The 27,306-nt window shown below is 54.5% G+C and overlaps 15 protein-coding genes across 15 annotated transcripts; 8 read left to right on the forward strand and 7 right to left on the reverse strand.

Moving 5' to 3' along the window:
* Window positions 1-178: 178 nt before the first annotated feature.
* Window positions 179-687, reverse strand: MRET_1232 (ubiquitin-conjugating enzyme E2 N; the record flags this gene model as incomplete). Its single annotated transcript, XM_027627859.1, has 3 exons — window positions 179-486; window positions 516-630; window positions 661-687. 3 exons carry the CDS (start codon window positions 685-687, stop codon window positions 179-181), a joined length of 450 nt encoding a protein of 149 aa, XP_027483941.1.
* A 184-nt stretch (window positions 688-871) lies between these two features.
* Window positions 872-2,245, forward strand: MRET_1233 (Wiskott-Aldrich syndrome protein; the record flags this gene model as incomplete). The annotated part of the gene is made up of 1 exon (XM_027627860.1): window positions 872-2,245. The coding sequence occupies one exon, from the start codon at window positions 872-874 to the stop codon at window positions 2,243-2,245; it is 1,374 nt and encodes a 457-aa protein (XP_027483940.1).
* A 231-nt stretch (window positions 2,246-2,476) lies between these two features.
* Window positions 2,477-3,859, reverse strand: MRET_1234 (elongation factor 1-alpha; the record flags this gene model as incomplete). The annotated part of the gene is made up of 1 exon (XM_027627861.1): window positions 2,477-3,859. One exon carries the CDS (start codon window positions 3,857-3,859, stop codon window positions 2,477-2,479), a length of 1,383 nt encoding a protein of 460 aa, XP_027483943.1.
* A 403-nt stretch (window positions 3,860-4,262) lies between these two features.
* On the forward strand, window positions 4,263-5,762 carry MRET_1235 (RAT1-interacting protein; the record flags this gene model as incomplete). The annotated part of the gene is made up of 1 exon (XM_027627862.1): window positions 4,263-5,762. The coding sequence occupies one exon, from the start codon at window positions 4,263-4,265 to the stop codon at window positions 5,760-5,762; it is 1,500 nt and encodes a 499-aa protein (XP_027483942.1).
* A 54-nt stretch (window positions 5,763-5,816) lies between these two features.
* Window positions 5,817-7,346, reverse strand: MRET_1236 (solute carrier family 30 (zinc transporter), member 1; the record flags this gene model as incomplete). The annotated part of the gene is made up of 1 exon (XM_027627863.1): window positions 5,817-7,346. One exon carries the CDS (start codon window positions 7,344-7,346, stop codon window positions 5,817-5,819), a length of 1,530 nt encoding a protein of 509 aa, XP_027483945.1.
* A 529-nt stretch (window positions 7,347-7,875) lies between these two features.
* MRET_1237 (uncharacterized protein) lies at window positions 7,876-8,541 on the forward strand (the record flags this gene model as incomplete). Its single annotated transcript, XM_027627864.1, has 1 exon — window positions 7,876-8,541. The coding sequence occupies one exon, from the start codon at window positions 7,876-7,878 to the stop codon at window positions 8,539-8,541; it is 666 nt and encodes a 221-aa protein (XP_027483944.1).
* Window positions 8,538-10,487, reverse strand: MRET_1238 (uncharacterized protein; the record flags this gene model as incomplete). Its single annotated transcript, XM_027627865.1, has 1 exon — window positions 8,538-10,487. The coding sequence occupies one exon, from the start codon at window positions 10,485-10,487 to the stop codon at window positions 8,538-8,540; it is 1,950 nt and encodes a 649-aa protein (XP_027483947.1).
* Window positions 10,488-10,528: 41 nt separating this feature from the next.
* Window positions 10,529-11,872, forward strand: MRET_1239 (transcription initiation factor TFIID subunit 7; the record flags this gene model as incomplete). Its single annotated transcript, XM_027627866.1, has 1 exon — window positions 10,529-11,872. The coding sequence occupies one exon, from the start codon at window positions 10,529-10,531 to the stop codon at window positions 11,870-11,872; it is 1,344 nt and encodes a 447-aa protein (XP_027483946.1).
* A 24-nt stretch (window positions 11,873-11,896) lies between these two features.
* Window positions 11,897-12,694, reverse strand: MRET_1240 (DNA-directed RNA polymerase III subunit RPC5; the record flags this gene model as incomplete). Its single annotated transcript, XM_027627867.1, has 1 exon — window positions 11,897-12,694. One exon carries the CDS (start codon window positions 12,692-12,694, stop codon window positions 11,897-11,899), a length of 798 nt encoding a protein of 265 aa, XP_027483544.1.
* A 120-nt stretch (window positions 12,695-12,814) lies between these two features.
* MRET_1241 (nucleoside-diphosphate kinase) lies at window positions 12,815-13,474 on the forward strand (the record flags this gene model as incomplete). The annotated part of the gene is made up of 1 exon (XM_027627868.1): window positions 12,815-13,474. One exon carries the CDS (start codon window positions 12,815-12,817, stop codon window positions 13,472-13,474), a length of 660 nt encoding a protein of 219 aa, XP_027483545.1.
* A 5-nt stretch (window positions 13,475-13,479) lies between these two features.
* MRET_1242 (exosome complex exonuclease DIS3/RRP44) lies at window positions 13,480-16,443 on the reverse strand (the record flags this gene model as incomplete). Its single annotated transcript, XM_027627869.1, has 1 exon — window positions 13,480-16,443. One exon carries the CDS (start codon window positions 16,441-16,443, stop codon window positions 13,480-13,482), a length of 2,964 nt encoding a protein of 987 aa, XP_027483546.1.
* Window positions 16,444-16,840: 397 nt separating this feature from the next.
* MRET_1243 (sulfite reductase (NADPH) hemoprotein beta-component) lies at window positions 16,841-21,028 on the forward strand (the record flags this gene model as incomplete). Its single annotated transcript, XM_027627870.1, has 1 exon — window positions 16,841-21,028. One exon carries the CDS (start codon window positions 16,841-16,843, stop codon window positions 21,026-21,028), a length of 4,188 nt encoding a protein of 1,395 aa, XP_027483547.1.
* Window positions 21,029-21,254: 226 nt separating this feature from the next.
* Window positions 21,255-22,640, forward strand: MRET_1244 (mannose-1-phosphate guanylyltransferase; the record flags this gene model as incomplete). Its single annotated transcript, XM_027627871.1, has 1 exon — window positions 21,255-22,640. One exon carries the CDS (start codon window positions 21,255-21,257, stop codon window positions 22,638-22,640), a length of 1,386 nt encoding a protein of 461 aa, XP_027483540.1.
* Window positions 22,641-22,711: 71 nt separating this feature from the next.
* On the reverse strand, window positions 22,712-23,001 carry MRET_1245 (large subunit ribosomal protein L36; the record flags this gene model as incomplete). Its single annotated transcript, XM_027627872.1, has 2 exons — window positions 22,712-22,723; window positions 22,750-23,001. The coding sequence occupies 2 exons, from the start codon at window positions 22,999-23,001 to the stop codon at window positions 22,712-22,714; spliced, it is 264 nt and encodes an 87-aa protein (XP_027483541.1).
* A 126-nt stretch (window positions 23,002-23,127) lies between these two features.
* Window positions 23,128-26,964, forward strand: MRET_1246 (Urb2/Npa2 family protein; the record flags this gene model as incomplete). The annotated part of the gene is made up of 1 exon (XM_027627873.1): window positions 23,128-26,964. The coding sequence occupies one exon, from the start codon at window positions 23,128-23,130 to the stop codon at window positions 26,962-26,964; it is 3,837 nt and encodes a 1,278-aa protein (XP_027483542.1).
* Between the last annotated feature and the right edge of the window lie 342 nt (window positions 26,965-27,306).

Below are 27,306 nucleotides of genomic sequence, written 5' to 3' on the forward strand. Positions count from 1 at the left end.
CACTCTTGGCCCTTGAAACTAGCATTTGAACACGTTATACCCCTCTTTCCCCCGTTGGATGTAGTGACTCAATAAAGTAATGTATGAGCTATTTTTCAAGCTATCTCTTATGGTAATCTCAAGCTTCGGATCATGCCACGAAGCTGGGAATTTTGAGTATACAACAAGGTTCGAGTCATCATTTCATGGCGTACTGCCTAGTCCATTGACGACTCGTTTCGATTGCATCTTTCTCGTTCGTATTGTAGTGCTCAGCCACATCATTTGACAGAGGGTCATCAGGGTTGGGTGCAGACAATAGCGCCTGGATCGAAAGCAACACTGTCCGGATTTGCAGAGCAGGTGACCATTTGTCTTTTAGGATATCTAAGCAAATGCGACCCAGTTTGTCGATGTTTGGGTGATAAATTCGCGTTAAGAAGCGGACCTTCGGAGGAGCCATAGGGTAATCTTCAGGAAGAAAAAGTTCGAGTTTGAATGTACCACCTATCGTGGTCAGACCTGGATGCACATACCTTCAAAGGGGCTTTGAGATGGTCCTGCCATCTCTACGTCAAAATATCTCAGATTATCTTCATGTGGCGTTGCCTTGATTCCAGGTGCTGGATCTGCTATAAGACGCTCTGTTTCCTGCAATATGTCAGTAATTTTCGCACAAACCTTTATAATACGCTTCGGTAATGCCATAAGGTTCGTGACGGCACAGAATGCACGCTCGTAATCGGATGCCAAAGTGGCTAGGAAATATTATGTGAATATTTCCAGTGTGGAGGTAGGCGACCTACCGGCCTCTAGCTGTGCGGCTGTGACTCTCATGAACCTACACGCTGTGCATTACTTTCATTGACCAGCGAGTAGGTTATTTAGGGAGATGCCTCCTTCCGTTTTCTCTTCAAGTGAAAAGACATTAATCAAGTCCGTGTTCCCCTCCTCATCATACAAAATTATCACGGTTTCGCCCGCTCGTATCTATGCGGCTTATCCGACACCTGACCGATGGTATTACCTTGGCGTAGAAGGGGCACTAGCATTCGTAAGAGACGCGAAAAATACATTTCATTTCAAACTGGTTGATCTTGCATCAACAGGCACTATATCTTGGGATCACGAATTGTATGATGACTTTTACTTCTATGAAGACAAACCGTACTTCCACACATTTGCAGGGGACCATTGCATGCTCGGACTGTGTTATGCAGACGAATCAAGCGCAGAGCAAATGTATAAGAAAGTTTCTAATCGTTCTAAATATATGAAGTCTTCTTCTGGCTTGTCTGGATTCGGTCTTGCAAAAAAGCTGACCAATTTTATGAGCTCGTCCTCATCTGACGACAGAAAAAGCAAATCTCATGTCTCAGAAGATACCAAATTGGAAGCAGGTCTAGTCGCTCAGCTGAGTAACATGGGTGTTTCCGAATCAGATATTCGAAGCAACGAAGGATTTATTCGAGACTTTTTGGGCCATGGAGCTGGGAATGCAGCCTCGGCAGCTGAGGGATACACCGGAAGACTTCCCCCGCCTATCACCGATACGCTTTCTATGCGCCATGCACCACCTCCGCCCCCATCTGCAGCGTCTACGAGTTCCTCAGCTGCTGTACCAAGACTTCCGACGCGTAATGTGTCCAGTACAGCGGTCCCTCCTCCAACTCCGCCCATCAGCACTCGTCCCTCTTTGCCTCCTGCACCGCCTGCACGTCCGAGTGCTGGGACAAGTACAGCTCCGCCGCCGCCACCACCACCGCCAGTTGGCGGACGCATTCCTCCTGCTGTCCCATCTCGTCCTTCTTTAGGGGGACGTGGTCCACCGCCCCCTCCGCCTACGCGTCCTTCCGCAGTTGTTGGGGTACCACCAGCACCACCAGCACCACCAGCGCCACCAGCGCCACCAGCACCACCAGCACCACCAGCGCCACCAGCACCACCAACGCCATCAGCACCACCAGCACCACCAGCACCACCAGCACCATCTTGTGCTCCTAGTGGTGTGTCTGGGCTTCCACCTCCTCAGCCTGGTCGCGATGCATTGCTTGCTAGTATTCAAGGAAAGAGTGTGAAGGACCTGAAAAAGACGGACTCTTCCGTACCGTCACCCATACCCACAGGTGGTTCACCTCAATCTTCTACGAACACAGGCACAAATGGCGGTGGAATGGATCTTGCTAGTGCCTTATCTTCGGCTCTGAACAAGCGCAAAGACAACATGGGTAGATCGGATGGAGAAGAGAGCGATGATGATTGGTGATTGCGCACCTTCCAAGTGCCCATAAACTTTATGACGCTGTCCATACTATACGTAAACCACACACATTAAACCTGAGGCACGTATGCACTCCAATCAAATAAAGTTAAGGAAGCATGAAGATAGAAGTCGGATACAAACAAAACTACGGAGGCAGATTGTCATATTGCAACACACATTATGCATGAAACCATGTGCGTATCCGAGATTTTAGCACAGCTCAGTGGCTGTAATTTACTTCTTCTTCGAGGCCTTCTCGGCAGCCTTGGTGACCTTGCCACCCTTGCCAGACGACTTCTCAACCGTCTTCACCACACCGACAGCGACGGTTTGACGCATGTCACGGACAGCGAAACGACCAAGAGGAGGGTACTCGTTGAACGACTCAACGCACATGGGCTTGGTGGGGATCATCTCAACCATGGCGGCGTCACCCGACTTGATGAACTTGGGGTTCTCTTCGAGCACCTTACCCGAACGACGGTCGATCTTCTGCAGGATATTGTTGAAACGGCAGGCAATGTGAGCCGTGTGGCAGTCAAGCACAGGCGAGTAACCGTTGCTGATCTGACCAGGGTGGTTCATCACAATGACCTGAGCGTTGAACGAGGCGGACTCCTGAGCGGGGTCGTTCTTCGAGTCCGAAGCCACGTTACCACGGCGAATGTCCTTAACCGACACGTTCTTCACGTTGAAACCAACGTTGTCACCGGGCAGACCCTCAGCGAGCGACTCGTGGTGCATCTCAACCGACTTAACTTCAGTAGTGACGTTCGAGGGAGCGAACGTAACGACCATACCGGGCTTGATCACACCAGTCTCGACACGACCCACAGGGACAGTACCGATACCACCGATCTTGTACACATCCTGGAGAGGGAGACGGAGAGGCTTGTCGGTAGGGCGCGTAGGGGGCTCAATGGCGTCAATGGCGTCAACGAGCGTCTTACCAGTGACCTTGCCGGACTTGGTCTCCTTCTCCCAGCCCTTGTACCAAGGCATGTTGGTGGTGGCCTCAATCATGTTGTCACCGTTCCAACCCGAGATAGGCACGAAGGCAACCGTCTTGGGGTTGTAACCAACCTTCTTGACGAAGTTCGACACCTCACGAACAATTTCGTTGAAGCGCTCCTCCGAGTAGCCAGTGCTGTCCATCTTGTTCACGGCAACAATGAGCTGACGCACACCGAGCGTGAACGAAAGCAGAGCGTGCTCACGCGTCTGACCGTCCTTCGAGATACCAGCCTCGAACTCACCGGTACCACCAGCGATGATGAGGATGGCGCAGTCAGCCTGCGAGGTACCCGTGATCATGTTCTTAATGAAGTCACGGTGACCAGGGGCGTCAATGACCGTAACGTTGTACTTGGGGGTCTCGAAGCGCCACAGGGCAATGTCGATGGTGATACCACGCTCACGCTCGGCCTTGAGCTTGTCAAGCACCCAAGCGTACTTGAACGAACCCTTACCGAGCTCAGCGGCCTCCTTCTCGAACTTCTCGACCGTACGCTTGTCGATACCACCGCACTTGTAGATAAGGTGACCAGTGGTCGTCGACTTACCAGAGTCGACGTGACCAATGACGACCAGGTTAACGTGCTGCTTCTCCTTTCCCATTGCTAACTGTAAGAGTGATGAAGGTGGGAGAAATAGGTTGTAACAAACCGACCGGGTTCAAGTACTTTGCCTCCGCCTTCCTCTGGCCCTTTTCTTTTTCTTCACTGGCCGTTTCTTTTTTTCTCGCCCGTTTCGACTGACAACGGGGCAATCATAGTTAACGATTGGGAGTTTCATACGCATCCTTACGATCGCCTGCAGCTACGTTTCCCATGCTTCGCTGGCATTGACTGGAAACTGACCTCCTCTTCCAATCATATCCTGACTATTGCACCGTGGAAAAATCATCAAGCTTCGTCTATAACAGCACGTGATTGACACTTGCTGCTACACGTGCTCTAGCATAAGCCTCCACTTTTGGTTGACGCGCCATGTTGGTCCACGCGTCGAGGAGCGGAGCGTCATGTCAAGGCGCGGAGGAGCAGCTTGGCAGAGAGCACCTGTCCACAGTTATGTGACCCCTCGCACGTACGCACAGATGGTACACGACACAAATAATTCATCCTCGCCACCAATTATATCTCAGCCACCCCCGCTTGCCGTTTTAGGACGACCAACAACGGCGTTACCTCCTGTATCTGTTCAACAACCTGTACTAATGGCCACCTTTTCCTACGACGAAAACAGATCCTTATGCTTTAATAATAGTGCGAAGCGCTGGTACAAAATGCCACCAACAAGAGAGAACAGCGCACAGGGTGCTGATCTGAATGTGGGCTTTGAACGCTACCAAGAGAAACCGCACGTGCCAGATCCGTTAGACTCTGTACTCTACACGATTATGCATCAAAGTCGCGCCGGTATATCACAGGAAGAGGCTGTACAAGGCAAGCTAAGTGTACCTGCCGACAGCTTAGAGCACGAGATGTTGCGTGCGCAGGTTGTCACTTGGCGAGGCATTTTGACGAAGCTGTGTACTGCTTGGAGCTGCCATGTAGAGGCTCCCACTATGTTTCGAGAAGGGTTTGAGCTCAACGTGATGATGCTTGGTGATACTCTAATCATGGAAGAGGTGCCCCCTACAATATTCCAGAGGCAGAACATGCAATCAGGCCGGCCTAAGTCGAGACGGTCTCAATTATCCTCGTACTATGGCTACAGTTTTGAGTCTTATTGTACGAAGTCACGCCCAGGTTATGCTCAGACTTGCGGTCCTCCAGGCTGGAGTGGTGACGTGAACACAAACGTGCAATGGGGGCATATCGTGAAGACTAAGCTGGGACATACCCGCATCATAATAGGTGGTGAAGTCGACTGTGTTGAGACGCTCGACGCGGGGACAGACCATGAAAGAGAAGGCGTTGTCGAACTCAAAACAAATCTACAAATTCAGAGTGCAGAGGATCAAAATCGGCTAGATGCCAAGATGCTGAAGATGTACATGCAATCTTTCTTGCTCGGTGTGCGTTCAATCGTGATTGGTTTCCGGGACCAACAAGGAACGCTGCTGTCGCACTCAATGTATCGCACTGCCGATTTGCCACGCATGGTGCGTGGCCATACTGCTGAATGGAATGCCAACGACAACTTGGCGTTTGGTGCAGCCATGATCGACTTTATCCGTCATGTTGTTCGCGCTGAAACTGAGCGTTGGTTTTTCCACTTCGCCCAACGTGTTCGAAGAAACGAGCACATGTTTGGTCCCTATGCGTGGCGGGTGCACCGCTCAACCTCTGCATTTCTGGCACATTTACCACTGCCTGCACTCCAAGATGCTGAGCAAGAATACCCCGTGTTCCGTATCAGGTTTGAACCGCCTTTCTCACATGTGACGATACGCTATGTACCGCCATCTGAATTGGCCATGGATGGTCGCCGTCAAGCTCGTTGCGGACTCGTACCTTCCGACTTTTATACATGGGCCACCGAGCCTATGGCGCATTTGTTACGGGATGAGATATGATCTACTGATGTAAGATTGTATATAGAAAATGACTTTGTTATATCACAGGATGAGTTATGAAGATGTCTTGGACGAAGAAGATTTCACATGGTTGGGGGCGGCGCCGTCACAACACTTGGCGTCGCGACACTCCTCTTCCTGGCATGCAAGCAAGCAGGCCATATCCCGCTCTGCTATCTCTTCCTTTACGCGGTGGCCATCGGGCGTCAACAAATGGCCATGCTCGTCGAATCGGTTTTTCGATGCCACAGCCACCCCGCTTAGTTTAGCCGCTTCGTTCAGACCACCAGGCACAAACTCTGGCTGGATGGTGGAAGAATGAATACCCCAGATGTGCAGCGTGCGGCGGACCTGATCAGCAATGTGCATGTACCGATCCGTTTGTTCACCAGAGCAGTCGACCATAATGTGCAAACTTGCCACGTTTTTGTTCTCGTTCAGTTGCCAGACGTGCAAGTCATGCACACTCAACACTCCCTCGATGCGCAGCACCGAGTCACGCACGCCACCGAGTGATACGGTTGTTGGCACTCCCTGGAGCAAAATGAAAGAGGCTGACTTGACCAGAGGCAAGGCAGATTGGAAAATGATGCATGCAATGATGAAGGAGATCACCGGGTCCGCATAATGGCGCCACGAATAGTGGGTGAACAGGATAAAAGCACCGACAAAAATAACACCAACATTACCAATGGCATCACCCAGCACGTGCAAAAACACACCTTTCATGTTCATGTTGCCATGCGAATGACCACCGTTCAGCGCCATAGACTGGCGATGACGACGAACCTCCTCTTCCGTCGTTGCATCCGCCTGGGACAGGCGACGTGTGCCAGTCGCATGGTCATGGGACGAAGATCCTGCAGCACCATATGAGTTCGTAGCGTATTGAGGCGAAAGGAGCTGTTGGCTTTCGCCATCTCCGCTCTTAGATGCCGTGTTGTCGTAGCCGAGGGAGTGAGCCTGGTTCATCACAAAAGCACGAGCCCTAGCAGGATGGCCGACAATGTCACCTACGTTCTTGTTGAACTCGGTAGTTCTGTCATCGTGCTCATGCTTGCGGTCGTGCTGATCATGGTCATGATCATGCACAACACCGCTTTCGATATCGTGGTGGTGATCGGAACCGGCATGTGCGTGTGAGTGGTCGTGACCGTGGCTGTGGCTGTGCGGGTGTGCATGGCCTTGGAAAAGGAGCAGTCCGACAATATTGGACAAAAGACCTAAAGAGCCGACGATGACGACTGTGCTGGGGTTTGACACCTGGGGCTTGGCGACAAGGCGTTCGAGGGCTTCCATAAAGATGCTGAAGCACAAAGCCAGAAGGAACACACCGTTGAACAGTGCACCCAGGATTTCCGCGCGCTGCCATCCATACGAATACTGCGGACTCTTTCCGCCTTTCTTTACGAGGCGCACAGCGTACAGAGCTACCACAAGCGACATGATATCGTTTAGCATGTGGAAGCTATCTGCCACCAGAGCGAGAGAGCCGACAGCATAACCGCTGATAATCTCGATGAAGAAGAAAACAATATCAATTCCCAGAAGGATGATAATCTTGGCCTGATTATCCAGCCCCATGTTTCCGTGCTCGGTGGCAAACAAGAAGCTGTCCAAAAAGAATCCGCCGCCATCGCAACGCATCACGCCCGCATCAATTTTTATTATTTTTATTTTTTTTTACGCCAACATTTCTCACACAAAAAGGCTCCGACGCGGCCGACAGCGATGTGCGCCGCGAAAACGTGCAACGTTGTTCCATGTGCTGAGGTAGTGCTTGGTGTATGGCAAGATATTTTGCTCGGGCCCTACATAGCTATACCAAGGGAATGTATGGACACCAGGTGACAAGCAAAAGCTACCAGGGCACTTTTCAGCGCAAGCTCCCTTGCCAAAGAGTGGCCATGATACATCTTGGGCTCAAGTGTTGAGACAAGGTGCCATACGGTGTAGACGCTTGCTCATGAGGTCCTGTGCCCTTGCTCGTTAAACAATAAGGAGCATTCGTGGCCGAAGGCGCGGTCTTGCTCTGCCCTCTGAGGATCTCACGTGACGAAACGCAAGCCCATGGCCCTCGATCTGGGCTGTGGGGGCTTGGGATTCGTGTGCCATGTCGCAGGCCGATGCGGGTGCCGCCCAAGCCAGGCCTGCGATCCTACCGCGCATCGACGCAACGCGCTGTTTGGTGCAGGCGGACCATTTGATTGCCTCGATACATGAAGTTGTGCGGCAGATAGGCTGGTTCCTTGAACGCCGGGCGCAACTCGTGCGTGAAAGACGTCCCCCGCAAGATGGCATACCTGCTCTGTCTCCACTCATGCAGGCGTGCCGTGCCTACTACGAAAATGTAAGCACACTCTCTGATCAACTCTTGCACGCCCAAACGCAACTGGAGCATCTTCTTGCTCAGGCCCATGCACCTGTCTCGACGGAACGTGACGCGACGGTGCTGCCAAGACCGGAGCCCATGCCGCTGGACCTGTATGGCATGATGTTTCCGCTTGGATTGCAGGGTGAGGATGTGAAGCCTCTTTTGAGCGCCGAATCGGCTGTCGGCGTGAGCGATGATACCCATGAGCCATCTCCATCGTCCGACGCCAAGCGACGGAAGACGGACGACGACGGGGTGCCTCTCGATACCGGAGCCTCGCCCGAGACAAGCCAGCCATCAGCGAGAGATATGCTCGACTTTTCATGGCTGGATTTCGCGTCAACGGACAAAAGCACACCCGCATCTGATATCCTGTCCTTTCCTATGGACGGCAGTGCGCCTTAGCTCTGCAGCCAGTCGAGCTGTACGATGCGCAAGAGCGTAGCACTGGGACTAGGCACGACACTGCTTCGTTTTGATGCGCTGGACGCATAAGCCGCGCGGGTGATCGCTGCGCATACGGGTTTGTCGGCGGCAAGGAGCGCCTCGAGATCCAAGCGCTGGATGATCTGCAGAATGGAACGCATACTGACTGGCTCCTCCGTCTGATCGCGGCGAAAGAATGGTATAAGAGTCATGAATGACGGCGATGAGCGCGCTGCATCTCGCTGCGCAAGCTGTGTGTCGATGCACTGCAACATGTCTGCCAGCAGGGCCCAGTGGGTATGTCGTGCTGCACCGGCCATAGGAACGAGTTTTTCGAGAGTGTGCCGTGAGCGTGCGAGTTCGTATACGAGCCAGTGTATCTCGGCAGGCGTCTGTAGGCACCGGTCTGAAAGCACGAGGACAATCGCGAGTGTCTCGAGGAGGCATGGTGCGAGTGCCAGAATGCATTCGCGACTCAGCTGCGCCTGACGGGCCACGACAAAGTCGGCCGTCGCCAGGATGGCGCGCCACACTTCGAGCCAATCGTACTCGAGCTGAATGCGGTGCTTGGCGCATAGGAGCGCAACGCGCTGCACAATGATCAGCGCCGTCCGAAAGCTCGGCACGTCCAGACGCTTGCTGCGATTATAGGTGAGAAAGAGAGTCACATTGTGCAGGATAGGCACGACGAGGCGGCGGGGCCGTTTCGTGCCGGTGTGCGGAGCGAGAGGCAATGCGCCGGGCTTGTCGCGGCACTGCACGATGCGTTCCACGAGCGGCGTCGGCAGTGTGTCTTCGTCGACAAGCAAGCGGTGCGCAGGCGTTGACGTGTCCGTCGGGCCAAGTAGGCCTAGGAGAATTTGCAGCGTCGTGTGAGCGTACGTAGTGGCTCGTGCATGGCTCGCGGCATGGGTAAGGACGAACGATGCCACGGATAAGAGGGGCACGACAAGCGGCGTGTCTGTCTCGAAGACAGCGTGGCCGAAAGCGTCGTTGGAGAGCAGCCAGACCCATACAGCCAAGAGCAGCCATGCGCAGGGGGGTGGCAAAGTTGCCTGGCTGGGCGCATGGCCCATCCAGTCGTGCCATATACTGTGGTCTGGTGGGGCGTAGGCTTCGAGCATGCGCGTGAGGCCTTCTGAGCACGCCTGGGCTAGAAGTGTGGGGTCCTGGGTATCACGCAGGCGTCGCTGGTACGGTTGCATGATGGCGAAGCTGAGCACGGCCGTCGGCACGTCGACGTCCAGGGACCTTGCCGCGCCGTGGACGTGTCCGGCCGTCGCTAGGAGCGCTGTCAAGAGGGCGATCTCGCAGCGCATCGTCGATGAAGCGGCAAGCATGGCTTGCATCGCAGCGGCAAACAGGTCACGGTGCAGGAGGTATGTGCTCAGTGACGAGCTGCTGGTATAGGCTGCCACGACAACGGCGAGTCGCAGAGCGCAGTGTTGCTGCGGTCCAGGTGCGGTGCGCAGCGTGCGGTCGATTACCGACATGAGTGCGTAAAACACATCGTCCGCCTCGTCCATGCGTCCTGCTAGGAGCGTGATCACGTCCAGCGTGAAGTTGGTATAGGCCTTGGGCAGCAGGGCGCAGGCCAGTGCCTCGAGTGTATCCATTGCATGTGGAACGAGCGCCTCGTCGCCCTCGACCCATACGCGCAGCGCTTCTTTCCACAGAGCCGTGATATTATCGCGGCGGCGCGCATAGCGATCGTCCAGCAACTCTGTGGGTGATACGCCAGCAAGCAGGTCCAGGATCGTAGCACGCTCTACCGGCATACTCAATATGTCCGCCAGGTACTGTGCACGTGGTGCGGCATTCGCCTTCTCAGACACGCGCTGGCTACGCTCGCCATCGCCCGCATCCCACGGATGCTCCCCCGCGAGCAGAGCCTCGTACGCTGCACGGAACGCCGTCGGAGGCATGGTAGGAAGACAGGCCAGGTCCATCTCCACTTTTTGCGTCCATGTCGTCCAGTGGTCCGCCGCGGATTCGAGCGCATTTTCACAAGCCGCGCGTGCGCCTCAACTTTTCGCGGAATGCGGCGGGTGCGGCTGTGACGGGTGACGGGCCGAAGACGCGGCCGTACATGCAGGGGTACGATCGAGAGCTTGATAGTGAGGACGATGAAACAGGGGAAGGGATGGCGTTTGAAGAGCAGTTGATTCTGCGTGTGCCTGATGGGCCAGGCGAGCACGGCGAGTTGGATGCGCTGCGTCAGGCGATTCGGCGGCGTGGTGAGTATGATGACGTGTGGTTCAAGTTCAAGGACGCGCGCCGCGCTGTGTTCCACATCGGCCGGCAGCTGTATGCCGCCAAGCTCGTCGACCTGCCATGCATCGTTGAGTCGCACAAGACGCTCGATAACAAGCAGATGTTCAAGATTGCCGACATCTCGCAGATGCTCCTTATCGAGCGTCCGATCGCTGACGAGGCCGAGGCGACGGCCCAGTCGTCCCACAAGAGCTCCAACGACGACTACATATATCCACACGGCATCACGCCACCCATGACGTGGGTGCGAAAGCGCCGCTTCCGCAAGCGCGTGCACAACCGATCGATCGATACGGTAGAGATGGAAGTCGAGACGCTGCTCAACGATGATAAGCGCGCCGACCGTGTCGAGTACGAGTTTATCGATCCGGCACTCGCCGATCAGATGGAGCAGGACATTGCGCAGCAGAAGCTGCATGCGCACGCGGAGCGCACGGCGTCCGACGAAGAGCACAAGCCTGAGGACGAGTCGCGAGCGCATGCTGAGGCTGAGGAGGAAGAGGATGATGACGACGATGACCTGAATGTCGACCAAGATCTAGCGGCCGAGCTCGATGCCGCCCTAGCGCGTGAGCAGGGCGCCGAGCAGAACGACTCAGCCAGTGATGCAGGCGCAGAAAGCACAGGTGATAGCGATCTCGAGGACCTATGGGACGACGACGACGAAGACCAGGCGGATGGCGAAGAAGACGTGCCTAAATCCGACAAGGAAGACGATGACGACGATGACGACGGCGAAGAAGAAGCCGAGCGCCGCGTACGTGAATCACAGCTGGAGGCTGAGTGCCGCGAAATCGAGACGCTCATCAAGCGCAAGCAGCACGACACCGAGAGCACCATGAATACCCTCATCAAGAGCCGACACCAGCAGGCGCTCCGCAAGCTGCAAGTCGAGCACGAGTCCAAGAAGCGGCTCTTGGGCGACCTCAAGCATATTCGCCGCACCCGTCGCGAAGAACGCGCGGCCCACGCCCGGTCGCAGCAGGATGCCCACGCGGAAGCATCCACGGACCCATCGCCCACAGAGGCGTCGTAATGTACAATAGTGCTATCAAATCTCCTAGAAGAGGTCGCGAATGTGCGTCGTACACGCGAGCGGCTCGCGCTGCTGAGCCAGCAGCTGATCTGCTCCTTGCGCCTCGCTGAAGCGCAAGTCGACCCACCGCTCCGCCTCGGCATCTCGCTGTGTCGCTAGCCCAGACGAGGCCTGTGCACCAAAGCGCGGTGTCAGCGCCGTGCGCGCTTGGGCTTCCGTGCGCATAGATACATTCAGCGGAACCACATGAGCGCGGCGTGCGTCCTGGGCATCGCCCTCATCGTCTGACGTCGGCATGCGTCGGTTCTGGTCCTCGGCCTGACTCATCAAGTCCACATGTTGCATCGACGGACGCAGCTGCAGTACCGCATCAAGCGGCACAAGATGCAGCTCACCATCCCGCACTGTGCCTACCATATAATGCGTGGCGTTCGGCACAGCATGACTTTCGAGGCGCATACGGTCAAACCGCGACGGCGCATCCATGGCACGGTCTTCCTGCTTCACGGTCGACTCGCCAGGCGTCGGAATTACACCCATACTCGCAGAGTTCTCAGCCCACTCCATGCCGCGATCATGGTTGTACACAGTCTCGCGCATATCCAATGGAATCTCCATCTCGACGCGGTTGGCATGCGGCCGCCACCGACTCGTCACACGCTGACCACGCTGCGCGGCCGTCGCAGGCACAGGAAGCGGACGACCGCGCGCGTACAATGGGTATTGAAAAAGTTCCAGGCGCGAGCTAGGCGGCACCGATGCCGATACATAGACAGGCAACGACACGACGGGTTCGGCCGCCGCCGCCTCGTCTTGTGCCATGTCGCGAAAAAAAATGCGCTGGGCGCCGCGGCCTGGCGTGGTCAGCGCCCACAGCCACGTGGCCAAAAGAGTTGCCTACGTCACATGGGACGAGCGGGTACCACGTCCCATCCCCCGACCATGTTTGTCCGTGCTGCCGCTATGACGAGCGCTCTGCGTGGTGCCGCGCGTGCCTTCACGACGGCATCCGCTGCACCAGTGTCGCGTGCTGTGCCCCTCACGGTGGCCGCCACCGTGGGCGTCGCTGGCCTCTCGCTGTACTCGCTCCCGAGTGTGCAGCTCGAGGGACCCCGCACGATTGCCGGTGAGTACCAAACGGCGAACGAGCGCAGCTTTATTATGATCAAGCCGGATGGCGTGAGCCGTCAGATCGTCGGTAAGATCGTGGACCGCTTCGAGTCGCGTGGCTACAAGCTGGTCGCCATCAAGTCGGTCGTGCCGTCGGAGCAGCTCGCCAAGGAGCACTACTCCGACCTGGCTTCGCGCCCCTTCTTCCCCTCGCTTGTGAAGTACATCACGCAGGGCACGCCTGTGATCGCGATGGTGTGGGAAGGCAAGGACGTGATCCGCCAGGGCCGCCGTATGGTCGGTGCCACCAAGCCCCTGGAGGCTGACCCCGGCTCGATTCGCGGTCAGTACGCCGTGAGTGTGGGTCGCAACATTATCCATGCCTCGGACGGTTTTGACTCGGCTACAAAGGAGATTGGTCTGTGGTTCAACGAATCCGAACTGGCGTCGTACGAGCCGTGCACGTGGGGTCAGATCATGGCCGACAACTAAGTAGCTTAGACAAGCACCATTTTTGTTCGCCCACGTTTCGTGTTGCGGTCTTTTTCGATGCCGATCTCGACCGTACAGCGGTCGAATATGCCAAGCGTCACATCGCGGCCCAGCTGGGAGAGTGACGCCGGGATCGTGACCTGGTACTCGTCTGGGTCAAACTGGCATTCGCCTGGGAAGGTTATCACACCTTCGAGGCCGTACTTGTTCACAAACACGGCCAGTCCATTCCGGAACGTGCGTACAACATACGCATCTGCCCGCAGCAGGCGCTCCTGACCGACCTTGGTAGCGTCCACGCCTTGCTCTGCATTTTTGGCGCTTATAGCCAGACCCACAAAGAATTCCACCGAGGCCCGCCCAGCCATCTGAGCAAGGCGGTGCCGCTTGTTGACATTATCCAGCACCTGGTCGACATAGTGCTTGCTGTACAGATTCGATGGCAGAGGCTCGTACTGAATAGCCGCAGCGAGTTGGCGATGCGCTAGCACATCTGCGTACCGACGAATCGGTGACGTAAAATGCGTATACATATCCATGGCCAGACCATAATGTCCGAAGCTATTACGAGGCACACTGCCCGTACAGAAGTATTCAGCCGAAAGCATGCACCGCGTCGCCAGGATGCGCACAAGTGTATTAAATGCTGGGTCGCGCGTATCAGCACAGCGATCCAGCGAAGCAGCGAGGGCGCCAGACGATGACACATCGAGATCCATGCCACGACGCTTTTTGAGAATGTCCTGAAGCGTCTCAAAGTTGTCCGCCGGTGGCGGTGCGTGTCGACGAAGCACACCGGTAGTGGGGTATGCCTCATAAATGCGACGCGCCACGCTCGTATTCGCCAAAAGCATGAACTCCTCGACAAGGCTATTGGTCTCGCGCATTTCCTTCTGTTCAACATCAATAGGCGCCGACGACTCAGCACTATCGAGATGGATTCGCACCTCGGGACTCGCGAGATTCAGAGCGCCGGCCTCCATACGTCCCCTGCGCAGTTTGATGGCCATGTCATTCAGCAGGCGAATGCTCTCTGTTATGGCATCATTCAACGACAGATCGTCCTTGCGGTTCTGGGCTTCCTCATACGTGAACGCAGCCTTGCTTGCAATGACCGACTTGAAAAACCGCACATTCACGACCTCAGCACTGGGTGTTAGCTCCCACACCGTGCTAAAGGCAAGGCGCTCCACGAATGGACGCAGCGAGCACAAGTTCGTACCAAGAAGGTGGGGAAGCATGTCAATGCGTCGGTCAACAAGATACACGGTGGTACCTCGCGACGCTGCTTCGGCATCCATCGGAGTGTCTGGTCGCACAAAAAAAGATACGTCAGCGATGTGCACACCTGCCTCAATGTTGCCATTCGGCAGGCGCTTGGCGTGCAATGCATCATCAATGTCCTGGCACCCCGGTGGGTCAATACTGCATATATTTTCCGCCCGCATATCCACACGGTCACGCCAAATGGCCAGCGATCGTGCGTCCTGCTCACCTTTCGGCGGGACCGTCCAGTGGTCACCTTCAGATGGCAAACACGCCAAAATGGACTTGCTGAATGGCCGGTACGGCACGTCAAACTCTAAGAGCAGACTTTCTTGCTCCGCTTCCTTGCTTTCAATAGCACCAAGCGAGCGAACAAAGTGACCTTCGGGGTAGCGCGACGTACTCTTCCATTCGTCCATTGTCACCAAAATCTTGCAACCCAATAACGCCTGCGCCTGGCGCGTACGAATCTTGATGCGGGGTATTTTGCGATCCACAGGCGAGGCAAAGAGCGTCTGGGGACCCAAAGTCGCCAAAGCACGCTCGTTCACAGAGCTTGCATCGATATGCGCGACATAGGAGCGCCAGTTGCGGCGCGCAATACCGACAACACGGCCTGTTGGCTGCGTATCCCCACCGCTCGATTCGGGTTGCGCTTCCAGCCCAACGTCCTCATCTTCATTATCACTGTCGCGTGCATCGTCGTTTCGTTGTGCTGACTCGGCTTCCAGCACGGCATCCGACGCACCTTTCCATTCACTTTGGGGCAAGAGTGCAACGTACACGACATCTCCATCGACAGCACGATTCATAGCCTCCCGTCCCTGTAGCAAAATGGGCTTGGACAGAGCCTCAGAGCGTACAGCACCCTCCAAAAAGTTGTAGGCGTTCGCATTGAAAAATCCTTTATGTAACGTACCGGCCTTGTATCCTGCCTCAAGCTGCGTCGTTGGCCAGTATTCATCAAAGACGCGTGATCCCCGAGGAGCGCGATTTTCGTCGACTGTGCGTGCAGATAGCAGATCCGAGAGCTGTTCAGCATTCTGGAATCCAGTAATGTATTCTCGTACACTACACGCCTCCAAGCCCTCGACACGCGCCTTGTGTACATTCTCGACATCTTCACTCACAATCACAGTAGTATCTGCGTGTCCTGGAAGAGCATGCGTTCGAAGATGCGCCGTATAATATGCCGCTGCCTGACGGATCGCACGGTCATTCCGGTCGTTTGGGGACTCGTCTGCGAAACGCACGACATTCGTGTCTTGATGAAAGTCGTTATAAAAAAGCCAAAACCGGCGATCTGGATCCATAAGAAGAGTTCGCAGGCGGTTGTACAGAGGCATGCTGTGATTCCGCACCTCATTTGCCACCGTCTGCATGATGATCACGTTGGTAAAGACAGGAGACTCGAGCACATCCATTTGGTGCAGGATCACATTCGTGTCCACTACCACATAATGCTTCTTTCTCGTGTAGGTATTCTGCGTGCCATGCTGATCTAGGATAGGCGGTGGCGTGCCGTGTTCAACGAAGGAAGCACACGCCTCACACGCAATACATCCACAAGGCACATCGTCGCGCTGGTATGTCTCGCGCACTACAGCACGCACTTTACCACGCGCTGTCTTTCGATGGAATTTGAAGGTCGATGCAGCGACCTCGCCGGCTGTGCTCGCGCGCTTTTGCACACGAATCACCATGTTTCAAGGGAAAAAATGGGCGATGCGCGACAAACGCCCACGGTGGTGTAACCTCCACATGACCGGCTCAACGCACACCCTTGCCTATGGCCACTACAGGAACAAGAGCTCAGATACAACACTCAACATGATCGCGAGAGGTAGTTTGTTCACTGTTGCTCATCGTGCTGCTTTAGACCCTACCGCTTAGCTCGCTTACGACGGCTTGGCATCTGAACAGGCTCTATGCATGCACCGCCGCCAAGGCCATATTACTGTCACGTGGCGATGACGTGATTGGTAGGGAAATGCAACAAGTGCGATTCGCTCGTAATGAGCCGGTGCTCTGCAGGAAAGCTGGCTGCTCGACACACTTGATCGAGTCAGCAGACCTCATTCTTCTCTTCGTATTCACAGCATGAAGGAGACGTCCATGCAAGCTGCATGGTATGTGGCCCAATATGCGGCTCACCATGCCGTGGCTGTGGATATGGATGACATGCTCGCTCTTTCTGGCAAGTCTGTGCAACGGATAAGCTCCGCGGCCGATGTGGGATCTGTGGTGCATGAATTAGCATCGGCATCAACCAACCCTGAGCCTATTGCGGTGTTCATGCGTGCATCGCCACAAGGCCTCTTGCGTCTTGTGCCACATCTCCCTGCGCTTGCAAAACTCCCGGTCGTCTTCCATGTCGAAACGCCACAGGCGTTGCACGCACATGTGCTTCAGCTCCGCCACAGTGGTATTTCCATGGTGTATTCAAGCGGTGAACCGCTTGAAACTGAAGCTTATGCGCTTTTCGCTCATATACTCGCAGCCAAGACTCATACAGGCGCTCTGCACTTCTTCGATATCGTCTCAGCTAACAATTTGCCCTCGACGCAAGCCTCTCTGCTTCAAGTGCCTTTGGCTCCTGAACCCTCCGAGTTGTCAGATGTTACGATTAATGGCATTTTTTCTGATGTCAATGAACGTCTTGGCACTGATATTCAGGCGCTACGTGTACTAGGCGCCCATGCCACGGATACGGTGGCCGTGATGCTAGGTGCTGAGACAACCAAACTTTCTGCCTATGTTCCGATCGTGTCATTGCACTTGGTTCGTCCACTCAGTGCGAGGTGCCTTGTCGATTCAATTCCGACGTCGGTTAAACGCGTCGCCGTCTTGGAGCATAGCAGTAAGCGCACTACGCGTCTCCCCCCCGTTCTGGTCGATGTGGCTAGTGCTTTCCAGCATGTGTCGGACCGCCAAGTTCCTGTTCTTGTGAGTGGACTGCTGAATGAATTGGATGATAGTGCTGGTCCCGCTCTTGCTGGAGTTCTTGCGTCTGAAGAAACGGCGTCTTTCACACTGGGCTCGGAGAAGCCGCAGAAATCCGAAGCTGTCGTCCCCAGGACATTTGAGCACGAGCATGCTTATCATACAATGCTCGAAATGCTGTTTAAAGACCGCTTGGACATTGTGAATGCCCCATCGGACGACTCGCACCCAGGTGCTTCGAGTCCCGAGTATGCATTTGGTATCGTGCTTTCTCATCTACTGAAAGAAGAGACCCTTTTGTCGCGGGCCCAGCGAATGGCCGATGACGCTACGACGCCGTCGCCACTGCAAAAGGCCCTGCAAGCTTGGCTTTCGAACCGACGCGATGCAGCACATGCTGAAGCTGTGCAAAAAGCCCTGGAAGGCGTGGCGTCCACGGACGCTGAAGCGCTTCGCTCGACGAACCTAACTCAGAGCTCACGCTGGATTATCGGAAACGATGCGTGGGCTTATGATGCCGGTATGGGTGGTGTGCACCACGTCATTTCGTCGCAGCGCAACGTGAACATGCTCATATTTGATTCCGTGCCGTACACCCAGCGTGATTCTGTGCCATTGCATCAGCGCAAAAAGGACATTGGTCTCTACGCGATGAACTACGGAAATGTATATGTCGCCAGCACTGCGTTATACTCGGACTACACGCAGGTGCTTCGTACGCTGATGGAGGCCGACAAATTTGATGGTCCATCGATTGTGTTGGCGTACATGCCGTATCTCATGAGCAATGTACCCGCTCTTGATGTTTTGCGTGAGACCAAACTCGCTGTCGACTCGGGCTACTGGCCTTTGTACCGCTGGAACCCGAGTGCCGGCGTGAGTGGCCTTCCTGTCTTCCAGCTGGACAGTGTGCGTATTCGCCAGCAGCTACAAGACTTTTTGGACCGCGAAAATCATCTTAGTTTGTTGGCAAATGTGCGTCCTGAGTTGCCATATGACCTTGCAGCATCACAAGGTGCGGCATTACGTGAGAAGCAGCGCGTCAAGGCTAAGGAGGCGTATGACCAGCTCCTGGGCTCTATGCAGGGCCCGCCCTTGCTTGTTCTCTTTGCATCGGACGGCGGTGGCGCTGAGAAGGTCGCTAGGCGACTCGCGACGCGCGCCAAGCTGCGTGGTCTAGGTGCTCGTGTACTTGCGATGGACGATTACCCTGTGGACGAGCTCAGCTCCGAGCCGAATGTCGTATTCGTTACGTCGACAGCAGGCCAGGGTGAGCCCCCGCAGAATGGTCGCTTGATGATGAAGGCGCTGGCCAAGCAGCCGACGGGCCTGCTTAATGAGGAGACGCGCTTTGCTGTGTTTGGCATGGGCGACTCGCACTACTGGCCGCGTCCCGAGGATGCAGGCTTTTACAACAAGCCAGGTAAGGACCTGGACAAGCGCTTGGCAGAGCTGGGTGCGTCTCGTATGCTCAACCTAGGTTTGGGTGACGACCAGGATGCAGATGGCTGGCAGACAGGCTACAAGGCATGGGAGCCCCAGCTCTGGAAAGCGCTTGGCGTTGACTCGGTTACCGTCACTGAGGCAGAGCCTGAGCCTATCACGAACGAGCACATCAAGGTGGCGAGTAACTATCTCCGTGGTACGATCAGTGAGGGTCTGCAGGATGCTTCGACTGGTAGCATTTGTGAGACGGACACGCAATTGACCAAGTTCCATGGAACCTACATGCAGTACGACCGTGACACAGTTGACGAGCGTAAGGCGGCGGGTCTCGAACCCGCGTACGGATTCATGATCCGTGTTCGTATGCCCGGTGGTGTATGCACGCCCCAGCAATGGCTGCAACTCGACGACGTGGTGGAGAAATACGCTGGTATCAAGTCACTTAAAATCACGACTCGTCAGACAGTGCAGTACCACATGATTCTCAAGCGCGACATGAAGAGGGCAATGCAGGGTATCAACAAGAGCATGCTCGACACGATCGCTGCATGTGGTGACGTGAACCGCAATGTCATGTGCTCGCCAAACTTGCACCGCGAAAAGGTGGATGTGGTCATGGCTCAAATTGCTAGGAAACTATCTGAATCACTGCTGCCACGCATGAATGCGTATCATGAGATTTGGCTTGACAAGGGCACGGACAGCTCGAGCAAACTGCTTGTGGGTGGTGCGCTTCAGGATTATGAGCCACTGTACGGTCCATACTACCTGCCGCGCAAGTTCAAAATTGCGATGGCTCTGCCTCCACGTAACGATGTGGATGTATTCGCACACGATATTGCTCTGATTGCTATTGCAAACAAGGACCACACGGAACTGCTTGGCTTCAACGTTGGTGTTGGAGGTGGTATGGGTGTCACGCATTCGATGAAGGCAACGTACCCGCGATTGGCCAGTATTATCGGCTTTATAACGGTCGACAAAGTATACGACGTGTGTCGCGAAATCTTGCTGATTCAGCGCGACACAGGAAACCGCCAGAACCGGAAGCAGGCACGTCTGAAGTACACGATTGACAAGTACTGGGGCGGCGCCGACAACTTCCGCGCTGAGCTTGAGCGCCGCCTTGGTTATGCGTTCGAAGAGGCCAGGCCCTTCAGCTTCGAATCCAACACGGACGACTACGGCTGGCTGCAGGACATGAACGGCAGGTGGCATTGCACGCTGTGGCTCGAAAATGGCCGTATCATTGATGAACCGGGCATGCCTTTCCGTACAGGTCTGCGCGAGTTGGCCAAGTTCCACAAGGGCACGTTCCGCCTCACGCCAAACCAGCACATTATTGTATCCGACATTAATGAGGCGGACAAACCCCGTATTGAGGCGCACCTGCGCGAGTACCGCATGGACAACTGGGAAAAGTCGGGCCTGCGTCTTAGTGCAAGCGCATGTGTGGCATTTCCGACATGTGGCTTGGCTATGGCTGAGTCAGAGCGCTATATCTTCAAGCTTGTTGACAAGCTCGAGCGCATCTACCTCGCTAATGGCCTGAAACACGACGAAATTGTCATGCGCATGACTGGCTGTCCCAACGGATGTGCACGACCGTGGGTTGCTGAGATTGGATTTATTGGCAAGGCGCCTGGCACGTACGTCATGTGCTTGGGAGGTGGTCATGCCGGTCAACGTCTCAACAAGATTTTCCGCGAGAGCGTGACAGAAAAGGAGATTATTGAGATTCTCGAAATTTTGATTCCTCGCTACGCGCGCGAGCGCCTCCATGGCGAGCCATTTGGTGACTGGGTTATCCGCGCCGGTATCATTGCCGAGACAACGCACGGAGCGGCATTCTATGACAACGTTAATACGGGCAAGACGCTCGAAGAGTTGGCAGCATGATCTGATAGGATATGTATGGTAGGACGACTTGGTTCGTGTCATGTGCGTGGAGTCCACGTGTTGATATCCGCACGGAGTGAAAAACCTGTGTTCGCAAATGGTTTTGAATGGAAGGGCGAATCACAAGAAAGAATGCGAAACCCGAGTGATCTGTGCGGAAAATTCCCTGGAAACGGCGCCCTGGGCTTCGGAGGCGGTTCCTTAGCCCTCGTTCCTGCTGCACATCATGAGCGGGACAAACCAAGAAGCCATTCTTGGTCAGATCTTGACAGGCATCTCGGATCTTCGTCGTGAAGTGTATCGCCTTAGCGATCGTCTTGATAATGTTGAGCGGACTGAGCCCAATACGCCGACCGCCGCCAATTTCTCTCCTATCTTCTCGCCGGCGCGTCGTCAGAGCTTCGGCGTGTACCAGTCGTCACTTGACCATTGGACACCCGAGCGTTCCCGTCCGCATGCCAAGTCGGGTCTTTCTGTCACACAGGAAGAATCACAGGTTGAGCCTACCGACCCGTCCCTGAATCTCTGGACGGTTGTGCCTGCCGGCGGTGCTGGCACGCGCTTGTGGCCTTTGAGTCGTGAAAACTGCCCCAAGTTTTTGCTCGACCTGACGGGCGCAGGTCGCAGCCTAATTCAAAACACCTGGGACCGTCTGCTGCCGCTCTCTGGTGTTGAAAAGTTTATGGTGGTAACGGGACAAGCCCATGTGGGTGCCGTGTCAGAACAGCTTCCGCTAGTCCCTAGCGCCAACCTTTTTGCCGAGCCATCACCTCGTGAATCGATGGCTGCCATTGGCCTGGCTGCTGCGGTGCTTGCGCTCCGTGACCCCACGGCCGTTCTTGGCTCATTTGCTGCCGACCACATCATTTCGGGTCGTGAAGCGTTTGAATCGTCTGTGCGTGAGGCTGTGATGGCCGCTCGTGATGGCTACCTTGTTACGATTGGTATTGCACCATCGCATCCCTCGACGGGCTTTGGTTACATCAAGCTAGGCGGCAAACTCGACATCGCTGATGCTCCTAATGTGCAGCGCGTCGAAGAGTTCAAGGAGAAACCTGACGCTCGTACGGCAAGTGCATACTTAAGCACTGGTGAGTACCGCTGGAATGGCGGTATGTTTGTGGTAAAGGCTCAGGTGCTGGTGGATATGATGGCTGTGTATGTGCCTGAGCTGCACGATGGTCTGCAGAAGATCGCCAAGGCCTGGGACACGCCCGAGCGCCAGACTGTACTTAACGAGGTATGGCCTGGCCTCCCCAAGATTGCTATCGACCATGCTGTGGCCGAACCAGCGTCCAAGACTGGTCAGGTGGCCGTCGTGCCTGCTACGTTCGGTTGGGATGATGTGGGTGACTTTGCTTCGCTCACTGATCTCTTGCCTGCTGAAAAGAATCAGGCTCGTGTGCTCGGTGACCCAAGTCTTGTCGTCACGGAAGGCCAAGTGGGTGGTATCGTGGTACCTGCGAGCGGCCGAAAAATTGCCTGCCTGGGTATGGACGACGTGGTGGTCGTCGACACGCCAGACGCACTGCTGGTCACCACGCGTGCACGCAGCCAAGATGTGAAGAAGATCGTGGCAAAGTGCAAGAAGAACTTCCCCGAGCTTTGTTAAACAACAAATAGCACCCTCGAAAGTTGAATGAATCACGTAATTTCATTTGTGTCTACAATGTATCCGAGAGCTTATCCTTGACGCTGCATGTCAATCTAGTGTCACGTACCTGTTTGTGCTTTGCATTCTTGCTGCATATCACATATAGCCGCCCCTTACGACGCACAATGGCACAGTGATTACACATGCGCTTCACAGACGAACGGACTTTCATGCCACGAGCCAGAGGGGGGACAATAGGCTGCGGCATCATGGCCCGCTGGATCATCTGTGCCTGTATAGGCCGCATCATACTCAAAGACGGGACACGCGCCGAAGCTACTGCTTGCCGAATGATCGGCACGCTCGCACGCAGCAACATGACGTCGTTGCAGAAGGCAAGAAGGCTGAGCAATCGCGCGGCTGGAAGAAGAGCTGCACGTGACGTTTGCCAGGCCCTTGGAAAAAAAGTCGGCTTGATGCACGGCCCTAGCTTAGCAGTTCGACGATGTCGTCATTGTCTTTGGCGGCATGCGGGATATTGACGTCAGAACAGCTGATCCAAATTCTAAAACGGAATGAATCATCGTCTGACTCCATTTCGAGTGGTGCAAAATCTGCGCCAAAAATTGACATTTTACGGAGTGCGTGGGCGGACGATACGATGTATGTGCCTCGCAAAGTCGAGCTGATTCTCGATTGCACACTAGATATCATGACATCGAGTGCCAAGGCCGGATCTAGGGTCGAACCCAAATACCTTGAAGCGGATTATTGGGAGCTGCTTCTACAGGTTCTATCTACGGTTTCAGGTGATTCTGACTTCTTGCATGCAATCGTATCGAGACACAACGTGCTCACCCTCGTATCTGCATTGTCAGAAGAACCATCAGCAGATGCATGGATAAAAGCTGTACCAGTTCTTACCATACTGCTGCCGGCATGCATTCGACGGATCGGTGCGAGCCAGATCGACGCGGTCAATGCGTGTTTCCGCGACTTGATCAAGGTCATGGCACATGTTGATTTAGCCAGCATGGTTGAGACCTGTACTCACATGTGGGAGGCTGTGTGTAAGCCCTGGGCATCTGATCTTGCCCTCGGCTCAAATGCAAAAAAGAGTGCAAAGTTTTTCGTGGCCGAATCGCTGCTGCCCTATGCTACCGCTCGTATACATACGGACACGACATATCTCGCTGAATTACTGGATCATGTGGCAGGCCTGTCGCTTTATGGCCCCTTAGCATTAGAACTCAAGGCCAGCGCCACTGCCATTCCCGATTCAGTCGATCTTCTGACATCATCACTGTGTGCATTGCTCCCATCTCATCCGGCCTACGATGCGGTGCTGGCACCGCTGCTGCTTCATCTCGTCAAACATACATCTGCAATGCATTCTCATGCCCCGCCCGCTATCATTCGACATGGCGCGTTAGAACGATGCCTCGTGCCCCTTGCCTCTGCATTACTTGCCTTGCCTGACAAGGTGCCGACATTACTGTCACTCGTTCAAGCTATTGATCAGAGTGGCTTATACCAGCCCGGTGGTGACGACCAAGATACTTGGACAACTCTATGGACAAAGGTCTTGGCTTATACCCTGCGCGATATGGACGCGACCGCTGCTGGACGAGACACGTCTTTTTCCCTGCTACACACCTTGTGGCGTTTATGTCCCGAAGAAGTGGCTCATCATTTGACCACTGTTTGGACACATGCGGCGCGCCTTTCAGTGAAAATGCCAGCATTTAATACTGCTTTGGCACTTGCGCATGCTGTTCTTGCGCGCGTAAGTCAAGAGCGTCGTCTGCCGTGGCTCCTGGATACCCTTTGCGAGGCGTGTGAATCTCTCAACAAGCCTCTATCTGAGCTCATGCAGAGTCCTATCTTGTGCGTGCAAAGCGCACGCGCGTGGGAAGAGTCGTTAACCAAACACGCTACGATCGAGCAAGCACATGCTATGATGCTCGACATGTTAAGTAAGGTTCGCTCTGCCCAGTCTTCCATGACAGTATGCATGACATACTTACTTTGCCTCCTGGTACCAAGTTTCACACCACTCGGGGATCAACGCGCGCTGTTAGCCGATTGGGCTGCATCTTGTATGAACGCGTCCGACTCGTTGGTGGTTTCTGTCGGCCTTGAGCTGCATGTACGTCTCGTTCAGTGTGGCTACTGTATCACATCTCTTCCGTGTGAGCGGCTGTCAGCTTATCTCTCGGATGCAAAATGTGACCCGGTGCTGCGCTTGTCCTCTTTTCGCGCTCTTTGTTGTGAAGCCGAAGTCACAGGCACCCCGCCGCCGTGGAACGAGGATGCTCTTATTGACTTGTTACTCGCTGGTTTGCACACAGATATGGCGCCTAGTACCTGGGATGGCCAAGTGCTGGGCTTGACAGAAACGGATCAGGCACCTGTTGCGTTATGGCGCCTGATCACGACAAGGTGGCTTCACATCATCGAACAAATGGCCTCTGATGCGTTGTTGGATCATCTTGTCGCATTTATGGCTCAGACATTGGATGCGCATGGCATGTTGCGAACAGTGAGTGCACTTTTACTCCGCAATGCCCAATTTTTTGAGCAAAAGCGGTGGCAGGCCGCTGTTTTACGATACGCGCGCGTATCATTGAGCGGCAAAGATGCTCTCCGTACGGTGCGTATACTTACGCGTGTGCCTGTTGAATACGTGACTCGCCCTGTTGCTTTGGAACTCGCGCCGTATTTTTGGCAACTGGATCAGTCCCGAGTGCAGGATGCTGAGCTGAAGCAGCTCTTATTTCGTTGGCTGCAGGCTTATCCACATACAGCCTCGTTTGCGACGCCGCTAGCCGCTTATGTTGATTCATTACTCAAGTTGCCACAAGCTTATTTGAATGGCGCCCACGAAACTATGAGCTTGTCTCTTGTTCGTGCCATGCTTCCGCATGCCAAAGAAGCATCTTTGCCGATCGACGATTGGATGTCTTTGGCAGCAGCTTCCAAACCGTCACCTAAGCAACATATGGCACGGTGTGCTTTGGCGGAGATCTTACCTTTTGCCGTCGACAATAGGATCTTGGCATGGATGCCGACGTTGGCCCCATCCGTCGAGTCTGCTGTCGCCCAAATTCACTCAGACATGTCGTTTGAAAGTGCCAAGGAGCTTGCGCTTCTTTTTCGGATCTTGGCGGCCTATCTACGAGCACATCCGCAGAGCATGGCACCTTTGTTGCAGGCAGTAGATGCTTTGTGTTCTTCAGCAACACCACATCTTGCACCCCTCGCTCCTGCGCTACTATCGTGCATTATGTCCGTTGCTACTGACAAAGGCAGATTTATGCACATGGTATGTGCTTTTGCCATGTTATCCTCGACCTTTTCTCAGACATCTGATGACCTTATACCCCAACTTGTGGCTGTGATCGAGACGATGGAAGTCGATGCATATGGCTCCACCCTCAATGCGCTAACCTCCTTGTTTCATACCGACACGACATGCACCTTGAGCGAATTGGTATCTTTCCTCCAAGTTATTGCACTCATGTTCCAGCATGCACCTCCGCGTTCAAGCCGGGCCTCTGACAAGTGCTTTTCGCATCTAGTGTTATCGCTAGGCCCAATGGCCACGCATTTTCCTATGCTCACCAAGCCCATCGTGGAAGTGCTCTTTTGCGTGTGTCAATACCGGCCACACATGCTGCGTCCCTTTGATGTGCCGCGAATTTTGGCTCTTTTGGGCATCTTACTTGGGCCTCGCTTGGCAGAACCTGTCGATGAGCACGACGCCAGTGCTATTTTTGGTGGCATTTGTGGAGTGCTTCGATCCCTCATTCGACACCGCAAAGATTTGATCAAGCCATGCCTGCCTCATTTAACTGAAATACTGTCACAGCAATGGCGCCTTCTATCACACGCTTCAAGTGCTCATACTGGTATGGCGATTGAGCGCCAGATTCATGCATCTATGCCGTGCTGGCTGAATATGGTCGTATCGCCGCTAGGTCTTGACGCTGCTCAGGCATTTCGACGGGTGCTGTCTGAGCTTGCTGGTAAAACTAGCGTGATTCACGTGTCGAAGAAGGCCAAGCCCCACACTCCCAATATGAATGAGACGCTAGCCAAGTCTATGACGAAGCATGCCGTGTACATTTTGGTCGCATATGCCCGCTGTGTTACTATGCCACATACAACCATTGCTCCGAATCTGCGGCAGGAAATACTGCCAGGCCTATTTGCTTTATGCGACATTTGTGGTGACTTTGAGCGCGACGCGGCACTCAAGAGCATGCTCGATGCAAGTGCACAGCTTGTCTTTAAAGACATTTGGAGGCAATGGGATGCCCAGCGATACAAGGGCGCTTAGTGCTTTGTCCTCATTATATGGTCTTTAGCGATATGCGTGCAGCTTTTTTATATTGGAAGAGCTGTAGCTGTTCTGGGAGTAGAGCCAAAGCGCTGGAATCCTAAAGCGACTATAACACGTTTAAATTCAAGAAGAGGGAGTGACGACAGTATTTAGCATGAAAAAGCGAATACAACTCGATACAGTACATGAGCGGCGGACGCCATCCACAGAGCGTATTTTAGTATCCAGCATGCAGCAAACTTTCTCCAAGGCAGGGCTTAGTGACCATACTGCTGGTCCGAATCCTTTATTGAAATAAGATATGCTGCGCCATGTCATTTTAACATACTCATGAATGAT

This window comes from Malassezia restricta, chromosome II (assembly GCF_003290485.1).
Source record: "Malassezia restricta chromosome II, complete sequence".
NCBI lineage: Eukaryota > Fungi > Basidiomycota > Malasseziomycetes > Malasseziales > Malasseziaceae > Malassezia > Malassezia restricta.